Source organism: Bos javanicus, chromosome 5 (assembly GCF_032452875.1).
Source record: "Bos javanicus breed banteng chromosome 5, ARS-OSU_banteng_1.0, whole genome shotgun sequence".
In the NCBI taxonomy this organism is placed as follows: domain Eukaryota; kingdom Metazoa; phylum Chordata; class Mammalia; order Artiodactyla; family Bovidae; genus Bos; species Bos javanicus.
In genome coordinates, this window is record NC_083872.1 from 111,602,823 (window position 1) to 111,616,703 (window position 13,881).

Below are 13,881 nucleotides of genomic sequence, written 5' to 3' on the forward strand. Positions count from 1 at the left end.
CTGTCATCCCAGTCAATGACACCGACGCCCACCTTGTTACCCTCACCCTGAATTGTGAGGCAGTGAAGCCAGTGATTATAAGCACAACCTCTACACTCAGACGGACCAGGGTTCCTGGTCTGGCTTTGACCCTTACAACTATCTGTGTGACCCTGAACAAGCAAACTCAGCTTTTCTCAGCCTCTGTTTTCTCATATGAAACGTGGCAATACCTTCCTGGTACGGTTGTTGAGAAAATTAAAACGTGCTTAGAACATAGTTAGCAGTCAGTGAATGTCAACTATTCTTATTGTTGATGTTGATACACACACACACACACACACACACACACACACACACACACACATCCCAGAACTCTGGATCTCATCCTGATTCATTTCTTATTTTGCATCTCCCAGATTTAAGCCATCATCTAGTCCTAGACCTACTGCATTTTGCTTCGGTGTTCTTCAGTGTTAAGAACGATGCAGCAACACTATAGGGACAAGTTCTCAACTGCAGCACAACTGAACACACATATTGTGATCTTTTATAATGGAATTTTACTGTTTGAATAGCTTCGAATGCCCGAAGCCATCATTCTGCAATAATTACCCGTATCTTTAAGAACTTTCTGCATCATCCGTGAGAAAACAGAATTTGAAATTACCAAACACAATCATCTTCAGAACCTAGCTTCTTCTGAGCCAAATGACTCTTTTCTGAGCCTGCCTGCTGATAAAAGGTGACAATATATTCTAGCATAACAATAATATGGTTGGCCTCCCCAAACGACTTGGTGTTCCGCAAGAAATAAAAATTTCTCAATTCCATGTAACTAAACCCTGCCCGCTTTTAAAAATCACATCTCAGAATCCATTCTATTAAAAATAAAGTGAAACTAAGAAAAACAATCCCCAGGATGCTGAGTGCATAACTGTTCACCAAGTTGTTCTCTATTCCCTTTCTCTGTAAAATGAAGACACTTTATTCTTCATTTTACAGAGAGGGAGAGAAGGGACTCCTTGAGCAACCAGGAACAAGCCACTGTCACAGCAAACTCATTTGGTGGGACGATGAGTCACCAAGATCTCCAAGCCCCGCTCCCTCACTCTTAAAGATTTTTCTTTGATGTGGACCATTTTTTAAAGTCTTTATCAAATTTGTTATAATATTGCTTATGCTTTATGCTTTGGTTTTTTGGCTTCAAGGCAAATAGGATCTTAGCTCCCTGACTAGGGATTGAACTTGCACTCCCTGAATTGGAAGGTAAAGTCTTAACCACTGGATTGCCAGGGAAGTCCCATCCAAAACCCTTTTAAAAGCCTCTTTTTATCACTTTGTGAGTGGATTTTGGAAACCCTTTAACTCTCACATTTCTGTGATGGTTTATTTTCAATATGATACATTTCCTTGTTGCTTGGTCCTTTTCTGTTACTCAGTCTATAAATGTTACCTATGTGTGTGTGCGTGTGCTGGGTCATGTCCAACTCTTCATGACCCCATGGACCATAGCCCACCAGGCTCCTCTGTTCATGGAATTTTCCAGGCAAGAATACTGGACTGGATTGCCATTGCCTTCTCCAGGGGATCTTCCCCATCCAGGAATCAAACCTTCGTCTTCTGCATCTCCTGCATTAGCAGGCTGGTTCTTTACAAGCTGAGCCACCTGGGAAGCCCTAAATGCTACCTCTCATCTCCTATTGTAGATGCATAAAAGGAAACTAAAGTGCTCACATTTTTTTTTTTAGATTCCTATTTAACATTTATTTTTAATTTATTTTTAAAATTTATTTAATTGGAGGCTAATTACTTTACAATATTGTAGTGGTTTTTGCCATACATTGGCATGAATCAGCCATGGGTATACATATGTTCCCCATCCTAAACCCTCCTCCCACCTCCCTCCCCATCCCATCCCTCAGGGTCATCCCAGTGCACCAGCCCTGAGCACCCTGTCTCACGCATCGAACCTGGACTAGTCATCTATTTCACATATGATAATATACGTTTCAATTCTATTCTCTCAAATCATCCCACCCTCGCCTTCTCCCACAGAGTCCAAAGGCCTGTTCTTTGCATCTGTGTCTCTTTTGCCATCTCACATATAGGGTCATCGTGACCATCTTTCTAAATTCCATATATATGTGTTAATATACTGTACTGGTGTTTTTCTTTCTGACTTACTTCACTCTGTATAATAGGCTCCAGTTTCATCCACCTCATTATAATGGATTCAAATGCATTCTTTTTAATAGCTGAGTAATATTCCATTGTGTATATGTACCACAGCTTTCTTATCCATTTGTCTGCCGATGGACATCTAGGTTGCTTCCATGTCCTGGCTATTGTAAACAGTGCTATGATGAACACTGGGGTACACATGTCTCTTTCAATTCTGGTTTCCTTGGTGTATATACCCAGCAGTGGGATTGCTGGGTCATATGGCAGTTCTATTTCCAGTTTTTTAAGAAATCTCCACACTTTTCTCCATAGTGGCTGTACTAGTTTGCATTCCCACCAACAGTGTAAGAGGGTTCCCTTTTCTCCCCATCCTCTCCAGCATTTATTGTTTGTAGACTTTTTGATATTTTTGACCCACCAGTTCATAATCCTATTCTCAGACTCTCGTTCTGGCTCCCAGCTTTTGCACATGCTGTTCTCTCTGCCTAGGAAATTCTCTCTACCCTAACTCCCTTTGCTTGACTAAATTCTGCTTATCCTTTAGGATTCAGTTTGGATTTTATTTCCTCTGGGGGGCGTTCCCTGACCCCAGATGGGAGCTGGTTGTGGTTCTTTACCAGGCTCTCCACACCATCCTTTGCCTCCCAAATTCACAGGACTTACACATTATACTCTAATTACCCATTGATCTGTGACTCCACCAAACCGTGCCTCTGAAGACAAGACTGCATCCATTTTGTTCACCACTGTATCTCCAATGTCTAAGAAACTGCCTACTTATAAAGGGTGCTTAATAAATATTTAAAGAATGAACACATAAGTAATTTGACAGAAAGTAAACTAGAAAATATTTTTATAATTGTCTTATAATAAGATCCTCAAGTTCCAAGTAAAACGCTTAAGAGAATAACATCTAATGAAGTATTTTTAATCTGAGATAATTACAAAGTCAATCAGAACATACCCACTCCTAATTTAAGCCAAGTTTGTTCTATTCGTTTAATGGAGTTGGCTAAATAGAAACTGAAATAAGTGCTTGTTAATTATACTAATTAACAAACGGTTGAATTAAAATATATGAGCTATGTAAAACCTAGTTAAAATCTGAAGTTACTATGTGCATGTAATAAGTGCATAGGAAGTAAGTTAGTTTCTCAAGAGGATAGTTTTCGTTCTCTCCGTTATTTGTGGGGTTTCTCTGAGTAAATTTCAAGATGTCTGATATAGCACTTTTCAGTGATGGGGGTGGGGAGGAAAGAATGCTGTATCTCTGGAAGCTTTTTATTTTTATTTTTTTGGAAGCTTTTTATTCTCAACTCTTGGCAATGTACAACTAAGAAATTTTATAGCTGTTACAAAAAAGAGATCTTCCATCTTTCTATCCCTTAAGTTCCATTGGTGGATATTCCCAGATGATGGAGAAAGCCAATAGAAGGTGTCTTATGATTTCATACTTATTTTATGCTCTGCTTTATTTCAGAAAGAAGTTTTATTTGCCCAACATGTCATTAGTGGCATTTATTTCAATAATCCTGGAACTTGTATTTCAGCTCAAAAGTTATTTCCTTAAAGAATTCTTACACCAATCAAATCCTATATATTATTTCCCAGAACTATTAGCCTCTCACATTTTAAAACACAACTTGATTAATCTGTCAAAGTTCTCCAGAATTCTAGAACTCAAGCTGTCGGAAAACAGAAGTTATATCTGATTTTGTTCAGCACTGTATCCTCAGGGCCTGGTATAGAGTCTTACGGCACTGAAAAAGATGGAGACCTGATAGACAGATGATTGCAGAAGCCACTTTTCCCTAAGGGCACGTGTTGAGTTCAACAAATTCCAATTTTCATTTTGGTGGCCTTGAAAGGTGATGAGAACAAATTACTTCACATAAGGTGGGGCATTAAACAAAAGACACTCCTTATGGTGAAGTGGAACCATATGGCTATGCATTGATAATGAATTTGAAATGCACAATCTCTTATGAGGAATTTAAGTCTGAGATTAACCTGATTATTCTAGAAGACTTCAAGCAATGGCCATGATTTACCTAACTACTATGAATACTCATTGGAAGGACTGATGCTGAAGCTGAAGCTCCAATATTTTGGCCACCTGATTTGAAGAACTGACTCATTTGAAAAGACCCTGATGCTGGGAAAGATTGAAGGTGGGAGGAGAAGGGGATGACAGAGGATGAGATGGTTGGGCATCACCGACTCAATGGACGTGAGTTTGAGTAAACTCCGGAGTTGGTGATGGACAGGGAGGCCTGGTGTGCTGCAGTGCATGGGGTGGCAAAGAGTTGGACATGACTGAGAGACTGAGCTGAATGGAACTTAAATTATATCTCAATTTTTAAAAATTTGTGGATTGCAGTTATGCAAAGGAAAACTTATAGCCTTATGCATGTATTAGACCATTCTTAATAGTTTGCTAGCAAGAATACTCTTTAGTTTACTTATTATTCTTACCAGTAAGAATTTTATACTAGTTTACTTACCATTTCTACTAACATAGATATGCTTGACACTATCTGTAATAAACAGAGGTCTGTGAAAAATAATATAGCCAATTTTACAAGAACCAAGTCAGTCAGTCAGTCAGTCAGTTCGGTCGCTCAGTCGTGTCCGACTCTTTGCGACCCCATGAACTGCAGCACACCAGGCCTCCCTGTCCATCACCAACTGCCGGAGACCACTCAAACTCGTGTCCATTGAGTCAGTGATGCCATCCAGCCATCTATTCCTCTGTCGCCCCCTTCTCCTCCTGCCCCCAATCCCTCCCAGCATCAGTCTTTGCCAATGAGTCTTCGCATCAGGTAGCCAAAGTATTGGAGTTTCAGCTTTAGCATCAGTCCTTCCAAAGAACACCCAGGACTGATCTCCTTTAGAATGGACTGGTTGGATCTCCTTGCAGTCCAAGGGACTCTCAAGAGTCTTCTCCAACACCACAGTTCAAAAGCATCAATTCTTCGGTGCTCAGCTTTATTCACAGTCCAACTCTCACATTCATACATGACCACTGGAAAAACTATAGCCTTGACTAGATGGACCTTTGTTGGCAAAGTAATGTCTCTGCTTTTCAATACGCTATCTAGGTTGGTCATAACTTTCATTCCAAGGAGTAAGTGTCTTTTAATTTCATGGCTGCAATCACCATCTGCAGTGATTTTGGAGCCCAAAAAAGTAAAGTCTGACACTGTTTCCACTGTTTCCCCATCTATTTCCCATGAAGTGATGGGACCAGATGCCATGATCTTCGTTTTCTGAATGTTGAGCTTTAAGCCAACCTTTTCACTCTCCTCTTTCACTTTCATCAAGAGGTTTTTTAGTTGCTCTTCACTTTCTGCCATAAGGGTGGTGTCATCTGTATATCTGAGGTTATTGATATTTCTTCTTTTCATTATAGGGGACTGGAATGCAAAAGTAGGAAGTCAAGAAACACCTGGGGTAACAGGCATATTTGGCCTTGGAATACAAGAATCAAGTAGAATTATAGAAATGGAAAATACAGTAGCTGAATTAAAAACTAAGTGAAGATTTAACAACAAATCATATATAGCTGAAGATAGAATTCGTTAACTTGAAGGTAGGTTGGGAAATAATCACCCTGAGATTCATTCAATAAGTATGCTGAAATATTCTGCTGTGAAGTGTCATGATATCTGAAATTTATTTTCAAATAGCTCAGCAAAATGTGTGTGTTTATCTATATAATGTGCATATAGACACAGATGTGTTTAGCAAGAGAGGGAGGTAAGGCAAATATAGCAGCATGTTAACAACTGGTGAATCTGAATAAAGGCTATATGGATGTGCAATGTACAACTGTACACTGAACATTTCTATAAACTCTTCTAAAATTACAAATAAAACTGGTAAAACAGTAGCACTTAAATAGCAGAAAAATATGAAGAACAAAGGATTAAGTCTTTAAAAAAAGAAATAGAAGCCTTCTTGGGGGGAAATAATGAGCTTATTGAAAAACATGAAAAGAACATCTATACGGACAGAGATTTTAGATATATACCATGTTCATGGATTGGAAGATTAAATTTGTAAAAATTTCTCCAAATTAATAGAGTTAATGCAACTTTATTCAAAATTGAATAGGGCTCTGGAAAGAACTTGACAAGCTGCTTCTATAATATATATAGAAAAGGGCCAAGAAAACAAAAACTCTTTTGGATTCCAAATGCCACAGACAATATTGTTTTGTTCCTACCTCAGTGGTGCCTCTTTTTCAACTTCCTTCCTTAGTTTCCCAGCTTCTTCCTAATCTTATGTTAGAATGCCCCAGGGCTCAGGCCTTCAACTTCTTTCCATTATCACACTGAGTCCTTTGGTAATTTCATCTAGTCTCATAACTTTAAATAAAAATCACTTACTAGCCTCCATTTCAATCTAGATCTCTCTCAAACTCACTCTTCTATCCAATTGTTTACTTGATATCTCTACTTGGTTATCTAATAGACATCTGAAATTTTAAAAAATGGATGCCTTAAATTAAAAAAAATTATTTCAGTTCAGTTCAGTTCAGTTGCTCAGTCATGTCTGACTCTTTGTGACCCCATGGACTGCAACATGCCAGGCCTCCCTGTCCATCACCAACTCCGGAATTTACTCAAACTCATGTCCATTGAGTTGGTGATGCCATCCAACCATCTCATCCTCTGTCGTCCCCTTCTCCTCCTGCCCTCAATCTTTCCCAGCATCAGGGTCTTTTCAAGTGAATCAGCTCTTCATATCAGGTGGCCAAAGTATTGGAGTTTCAGCTTCAACATCAGTCCTTCCAATGAATGTTCAGGACTGATTCCTTTAAGATTGATCTTTAAGATCTCCTTGCAGTCCAAGGGACTCTCAAGAGTCTTCTGCAACTCCACAGTTCAAAAGCATCAGTTCTTAAAGTGCTCAGCTTTCTTTATAGTCCAACTCTCACAACTATACATGACTATTGGAAAAACCATAGCCTTAACTAGAGGGACCTGTATTTTTTGGCCACACCACACAGCATGTGGGATCTTAGTTCCCTGATCAGAGAGTGAACCCATCCATGCCCTCTGTAGTGGAAGAGCAGAGTCTGAACAATCGGATCGCCAGGGAAGTCCCTAAATTTTTTTCTATCTGCAACTTTCCTCATCTTAGTTGATGGCAACTTCATCTTGAATTTTAGTTGCTCAGTCCAATACCTTTGGGCTCATCCTTGACTCTTCTCTTTCACATATTTTATCCAACTCATCAGCAAACCCCTAAGTGAATCACTTCTCATTTACTTTTACTGTGCTGACCCTGGCTTGAGCCATGTCCAGCTCTTATCCGGGTAACTTCAACAGCCTTCTGACTGGCTTATTTCCTCACCCCCACGTTCCTGCACTATCAGTGTCCTCTGGTTCTTAACCCAGTGTGCATGACGAAAACCAGTTTTCATTTGGGACCAGCACCCAGAGCACTAGAATTCTTTTTTAGATGTCTCATATTTCTTCAAAATTATCAGAGATTATTTTAGCCTTTGGTTAGTAATTGCCGAGACTGAACAATGGGTACATGGAGCCCTTTACATTGTTCTTTCAAATAAATATGAAACAAAACAAAAGCTTCTCTGGTGACTCTAATCGCAGCAGGATTGAGAATCACTGGTCTGTAATCCCCAAACCAGATCATTTCCCCCATAAATAATTGAGACAGTTCTATTTAAAAAGCTGTCTTAAAGAATTAAAAAAGATACATAAAAGACTAAAAACACCAAATTTATTTTCCAAAATACAAGAAAAAGGTACACATTTAAATTCACTTTGCATATAACAACAACAAAAACAGCAAAACCCCACCTATTTCATGCCCTACTTATCTCAACTTAACTCGCAGCCACCTGTGGCATCCACAAGAAGGGAAAGATTTTTGGCCCTTTTTTGCAGAACCTGAAAGGTGACATGAAAAGATGTGAAACATATACCCCAGACTCAATTCTCCTGAGACAAGGCAAAGGCTTGTTAACGATGAAGCTCCATACTGATGGAAAATGAGAGGCTTCTTACTGCCAACTTATCCGGGAACTCTGGAATAGTCATCTGCTGTTTGAAGCATTACCACAACTTTCACTACTGCTCAATGTTATTTTGAGGTAAAGTTCAGAGCATGGAGGAATGAAATTCTCTTCAGTTTCAAATGAACTAATATTTAAACCTGAAAATATTATCAAAGGTGATTCTTTTTCTCTTTAAAAAATAAACCACCCAGACGAATTTATTGGTTTGATGTGTACTTGTTTAATAAACCTGACAAAGAAAAATCAAACTATCATTCTATTTTTGCACAGTATGAGAATCTATAAAATGTTTTGTGTTCTATCAAAAATAGCTACTGAGATAATTAGACTTGATCTGAGCCCGCCTCAGAATACTGGGGGAACTGCAGAGACTTGCTTATTTGTGGACTGGAGCCACTCATGCTTACCAGACGGCTACTGATGACATTAAGCTCTCGTATCACCATGCTCAGGTCTTCGTGCAACGTGACTATGGCATTTTTTACCTCCCCAAGAAGAACATTAGTGGAATTGTCTGCTTCAGGCTCCCTAGACAGGTCTTTGGTTGCCTGAGAACTAGAGCAGGACATTGAGGTGAAATGGTCTACATTCTGAGTGGAAAACGCTACCCAATTACTGCTAGAAATAGAACTTGTCTTCTCTTCGGCAGAACCAGAGTTGTCTGGAAGAATTTCCAGTAGGTTGAGGTGCTCATTTTCTTTTTCATCGGAGGACAATGGACTCCTAGGAGCGAAAGGGTGATGAATCCTGGCTGTCTTATCTATATTTTTAACAGAGGCAGAAGAAGATTGTTGACGGGACAAAGTCCAAAAGGAAGGTCCGGCCAAAACTGGGGGTAAGGGATGAACAGACTTCACTGGAGAGGCTGAATCAGGGGATGACACAGATAAAGTAGAAAAGGAGAATGTTCCCTCAGAGGCAGCTGAAACTAAAATGTATAAATGAAAGACAAAGATTAGGCAACATACAAATAAGAGTAACAGCTTACATAATTTTACAATGTCAGATTCTATCTGGTCTCAGCATAAACTACTTAGAATTTTATATGTTAAAGAGTCACAATAGGCCCAAAGAAAACCAAAGCAGGAAACAGAGAAAATCTAAAGATGTGTGATACATCAATAATACCCTAGAAAAGGGACTTAAGTAGAAATATCAATATTCATCTTGACTCTCAAACTTTGCCCAATATATTTTTGCACTACACTTATCAGAGAGCAGAAAAGTAGAATATTATACCCTCTTCTACTCACTGCCAGAATTTTAAGTTGACATTTAAAACAGAAAGTCTAAGAAACCTGTAACTTAGATTCCTTCTTTTTTTGGTTTTTAACAGAAAATATTATGGCAAAACGAACCACCAACTACAAGTGCCTTGGAGTGAAAAAACTGAGCTTTTTCTCTCAACAGTCAAATACAGTCAAGGCTGAGTCCAACCCATCGAGATCCAGGACACTTTAGCACTTGCATATAATTTTTTTTTTCCGCCAAGAAACTACAAATAAAATGAAAAGCATTCTAAGCCTATTTTCCATAAAATTAAAGATTTGATAATGTTTTTAACTTCCCTTCCGGCAAAAATCATATTAAACCTCTTCTTTCACACTTTATTTTAAATCATTATTTCCCAAACCATTATGGAGAACACTGTGTCCTTTAAGATGTAAAAAGATGTTTTGTGAGAACTGGGTTTCAAAGTCAAATAAGATTGGCCAATCGCACACTGTGCCTCCCATTAGGAGATTAACAATATCCGTTAGCATATTCAAGGTTCTGAGAAATCCATAGTATAGTTGACCCTTGAACAACATGGGGCTTGGGGTGCTGGCCCGCCCCACATTCAAAGACCCCCATATAACTTTACAGTTGGCCCACCATATCTGCAGTTCCAAATCAGCAGACTCAATCAACCTCAGATTGTATAGTACTGTTCTATGTATTTACTGAAAAAAAAATCGTGTATAAGTAGACTCATGCAGTTTGAACCCATGTATTCAAAGGCCACCTGTAAGTTATTCAAGTGTTTTCCAAACTTTATTGGACACAGATCATTCTCCTGTCTCCTTGGAATGTCTATTTTTATTCATTTATGCCTTACGTGGGCTTCCCAGATGGCTCAGTGGTAATCTACCTGCCAAAGCAGGAGCCATGGGTTCAATCCCTGGGTTGGGAAATGGCAACCCACTCCAGTATTCTTGCCTGGAAAAGTCCATGGACAGAGTCTGGTGGCTACAGTCCATGGGGTTGCAAAGAGTCAGACACGACTGATGTGACTGAGCTCGTATGCCTTAAAAGGTGATACAAGTTGTCAAATTCCAGTGCCGAAGTCTTTGAAATTAACTCTGGACTTACTACTTTAAAAAAATTTTAATTGGCAATTCCCTGGCAGTCCAGTGATTAAGACTCTGTGCTTCCACTGCAAGCGGGCATGGGTTTGATCCCTGCTCTGGGAACTAAGATCCCACACGCCACGAGGCATGGCCAAAAACTAAAAGTAAATAAAATAACAGTGAGAATAATTTGAGAATAAAATAATTAAAAAAACAAAACCTTATTCACTATAAGTCATAGAAGAGGGAGATTAATGCTTACCACTTAGCACACAAGACTTATCTTTCTTTCTTATTTTATTTATTTTACATATTCATGTCATTCTAAACTAAATTGGACCTCTTGTCTAAAAATGTGGCCAGGGCAGACAGCTTCTATTTTTGGCTTCAAAGCCACCTGGTGCCCAGCTCCAGTTCTCAGGAGAGAATTCCAGTCACGAAACTTTAAGGGGTGAAATGAGTATTCTCAGCGCCTAGCTCCAGTTCTCAGGAGAGAATTCCAATCACGAAACTTTAAGGGGGTGAAATGAGTATTCTCAGCTGGCGCAGCAGCAGGCCACAGAAAGGAAAGTAGGAACTTCATTAACAAACGGTCAAGACAGGACAAGCACACTTAAGAATCCAGGTCAGGCTTATCCAACATGCTATCCTTGGATTAAAAAGAGGGTATGTGGTTACCATCCTGCCAATGACGGAAGCCTCTATATACGCGTGTCCTGAGTCACTCTGCAACTCTCTGGGCTGTACTCACAGCTGTCATTGGACACATCTCTATGCCACCCTCCTATTTTCCATCAATATATCCTGGATCCTTGTCTTTCTTGGTCTATTCTCAGGCTAGAGTAACACGTTCTCCAGTGGCTAGCATCTCACTTCAGAGACCCTCCATGTACCTTCTCCAGAAAACACATCTCTAGACTTCTGCCAGAGGTTGTGAGAGTTGGTTGAATATTCAGGGCAACTATTCATCTGTTTGACAAGGAGGAAAAGTCTAAGGATTTAAACTGCTTTTCAATTAGCTATTTTCGAATTCTCTTTATTTAGCACCACACTCCAACAACAACCTGTGGAATAGGCTTCATAATCCCATTTAAAACATGAGGCAAAGGCATCTCAAAGAAGCAAAGAAACTTTCCCAAGATCACAAGGCTAAAAAGGGGTAGAGATGAGACTCAAATTCAAGTCTGTGATGTTAAAGCACATAATCTAATCCACTAAGCTCTACATCCACACCATTCTAGTATATTATAATTATTTTTACTCTATTAGAGAGTTATGTTAAATTCTAGATATAAAGTTGAGAAGGCAGGCAACCAGGATGATGAGGGATGTAGAAGGGTTGCTGCTGTTGCTGCTAAGTTGCTTCAGTCGTGTCCGACTCTGTGCGACCCCAAAGACAGCAGCCCACCAGGCTCCCCTGTCCCTGGGATTCTCCAGGCAAGAACACTGGAGTGGGCCGCCATTTCCTTCTCCAGTGCATGAAAGTAAAAAGTGAAAGTGAAATCGCTCAGTCATGTATATGCAAATCTTTACCCCAAAACAGATAGGAAGACAAAGGGTAGGAGGCTATATTTAGTTAATTGAAAACAATCAGAAAATCTTAGTAATATTTATCTTCCATTTCTCATATTGTGTACATGTTGGAACTGCTGTTAGCAGGAGAAAGTAACAGGAAAAGAGATTTCAGTCCAGTTGAAAAATGAAAACGTTTAAATAGTTGTGGTTTCCCACACTTGACACGCGCTGCTTTGGGAAGCGGTGAGGTTCTTAACACTCATGGAGCTCATGCACAGCCTGAGCAACCATTTGGCAGGAACGTTTCAGGCAAGATCAAGGCATCAGCCGACAGAGCTATATATCCTTGGTGAGATTCTAGGATTCTAGGACCCAAACCACACACGTGAGAGTACTAAGGAACTATTCCAGAAATAGTTCACTCTGGTAAGAAAGAATGATTTCATAAGGAAGATTTAAGAAGGCCAGGAGGAAAATAATATTTCAGTCAAATGTTAGTATAATGTTATCTTATATATTTAAAGATCTCTGGTTCCTCTGCCTGTTCTAAACCCAGCTTGTACATCTGGAAATTCTCGATTCAAGTACTGCTGAAGCCTAGCTTGAAGGATTTTGAGCATAACCTTACTAGCATGGGAAGTGAGCACAAGTGTCTGGTAGTTTGAACATTCTTTAGCATTGCCCTTCTTTGGAATTGAGATGATAGAGATTTTCTTTTCTTGGGCTCCAAAATCACTGTGAATGGTGACTGCAACCATGAAATTAGAAGACACTTCCTTTTTGGAAGGAAGGCTATGACAAACCCAGACAGAGTATGAAAAAGCTAAGACATCACTTTGCCAACAAAGGTTCGCATAGTCAAAGCTATGGTCTCTCCAGTAGCCATGTACGGATGTGAGAGCTAGATCATAAAGAAGGCTGAATGCTAAAGCTTTTGAATTGTGATTTGAAGAAAATTCTTGAGAGTCCATTGGGCAGCATGGAGATCAAACCAGTCAATCCTAAGGGTAATCAACCCTGAATACTCATCGGAAGGGCTGATGCTGAAGCTCCAATATTTTGGCCACCTGATGTGAAGAGCTGACTTATTGGAAAAGACCCTGATTCTGGGAAAGATTGAGGGCAGGAGGAGAAGAGGGCAGCAGAGGATGAGATGGTTGGATGGCATCACCGACTTGATGGACATGAACTTGGGTGAACTCCAGGAGACGGTGAGGGACAGGGAGGCCTGGCGTGCTGCAGTCCATGGGGTTGCAAAAAGTTGGACACGACTTAGTCACTGAACAACAACAAATATATTTAAAGATAACACAGTTATGGTAGGCACACACGTGTGACATGACGAGTACCTGGCTTCAGTTTTATGCTGAAACTGAAAGTTGCTCAGTCGTGTCTGACTCTTGGGACCCCATGAACTATACAGTCCATGGAATTCTCCAGGCCAGAATACTGGAGTGGGTAGCCTTTCCCTTCTCCAGGGGATCTTCCCAACCCAGGGATCGAACCTAGGTCTCCCACACTGCAGGCAGATTCTTTACCAGCTGAGCCACCAGGGAAGCCCACAGTTTAATGCCAGTGTTTCTTAAAGTGGGGTTCCTGAACCAGCAGCAGCATCACCTGGGAATTTGTTAAAATGAAGTTCTAGGGCCCCACCCCAGAGCAGCTGAATCAGACACTGGGCGTTGGGGCTCAGAAAACTGGGTTTGAACAAACCTGCAGGTGTTTCTGCTACGTGCTCTGGTCAGAGAATCACTGCTTCTTGCTGTATGCCCACCTTTCTCCTGCTGCGTAGCTACAACTGCTGAGTAAACAGCTTCTCACTGT

General features: G+C 40.1%; 1 protein-coding gene across 1 annotated transcript in view; it reads right to left on the minus strand.

Annotated features, from left to right (window-relative positions):
* Nucleotides 1-7,892: 7,892 nt before the first annotated feature.
* The window catches only part of ENTHD1 (ENTH domain containing 1), an 87,053-nt gene continuing 81,064 nt past the window's right edge, over nucleotides 7,893-13,881 (minus strand). The window contains exon 6 of the mRNA XM_061418598.1: nucleotides 7,893-9,140. Coding sequence (XP_061274582.1) covers nucleotides 8,536-9,140 — 605 coding nt within the window. The 3' untranslated portion in view covers nucleotides 7,893-8,535. The remainder of the gene's footprint in view (nucleotides 9,141-13,881) is intronic.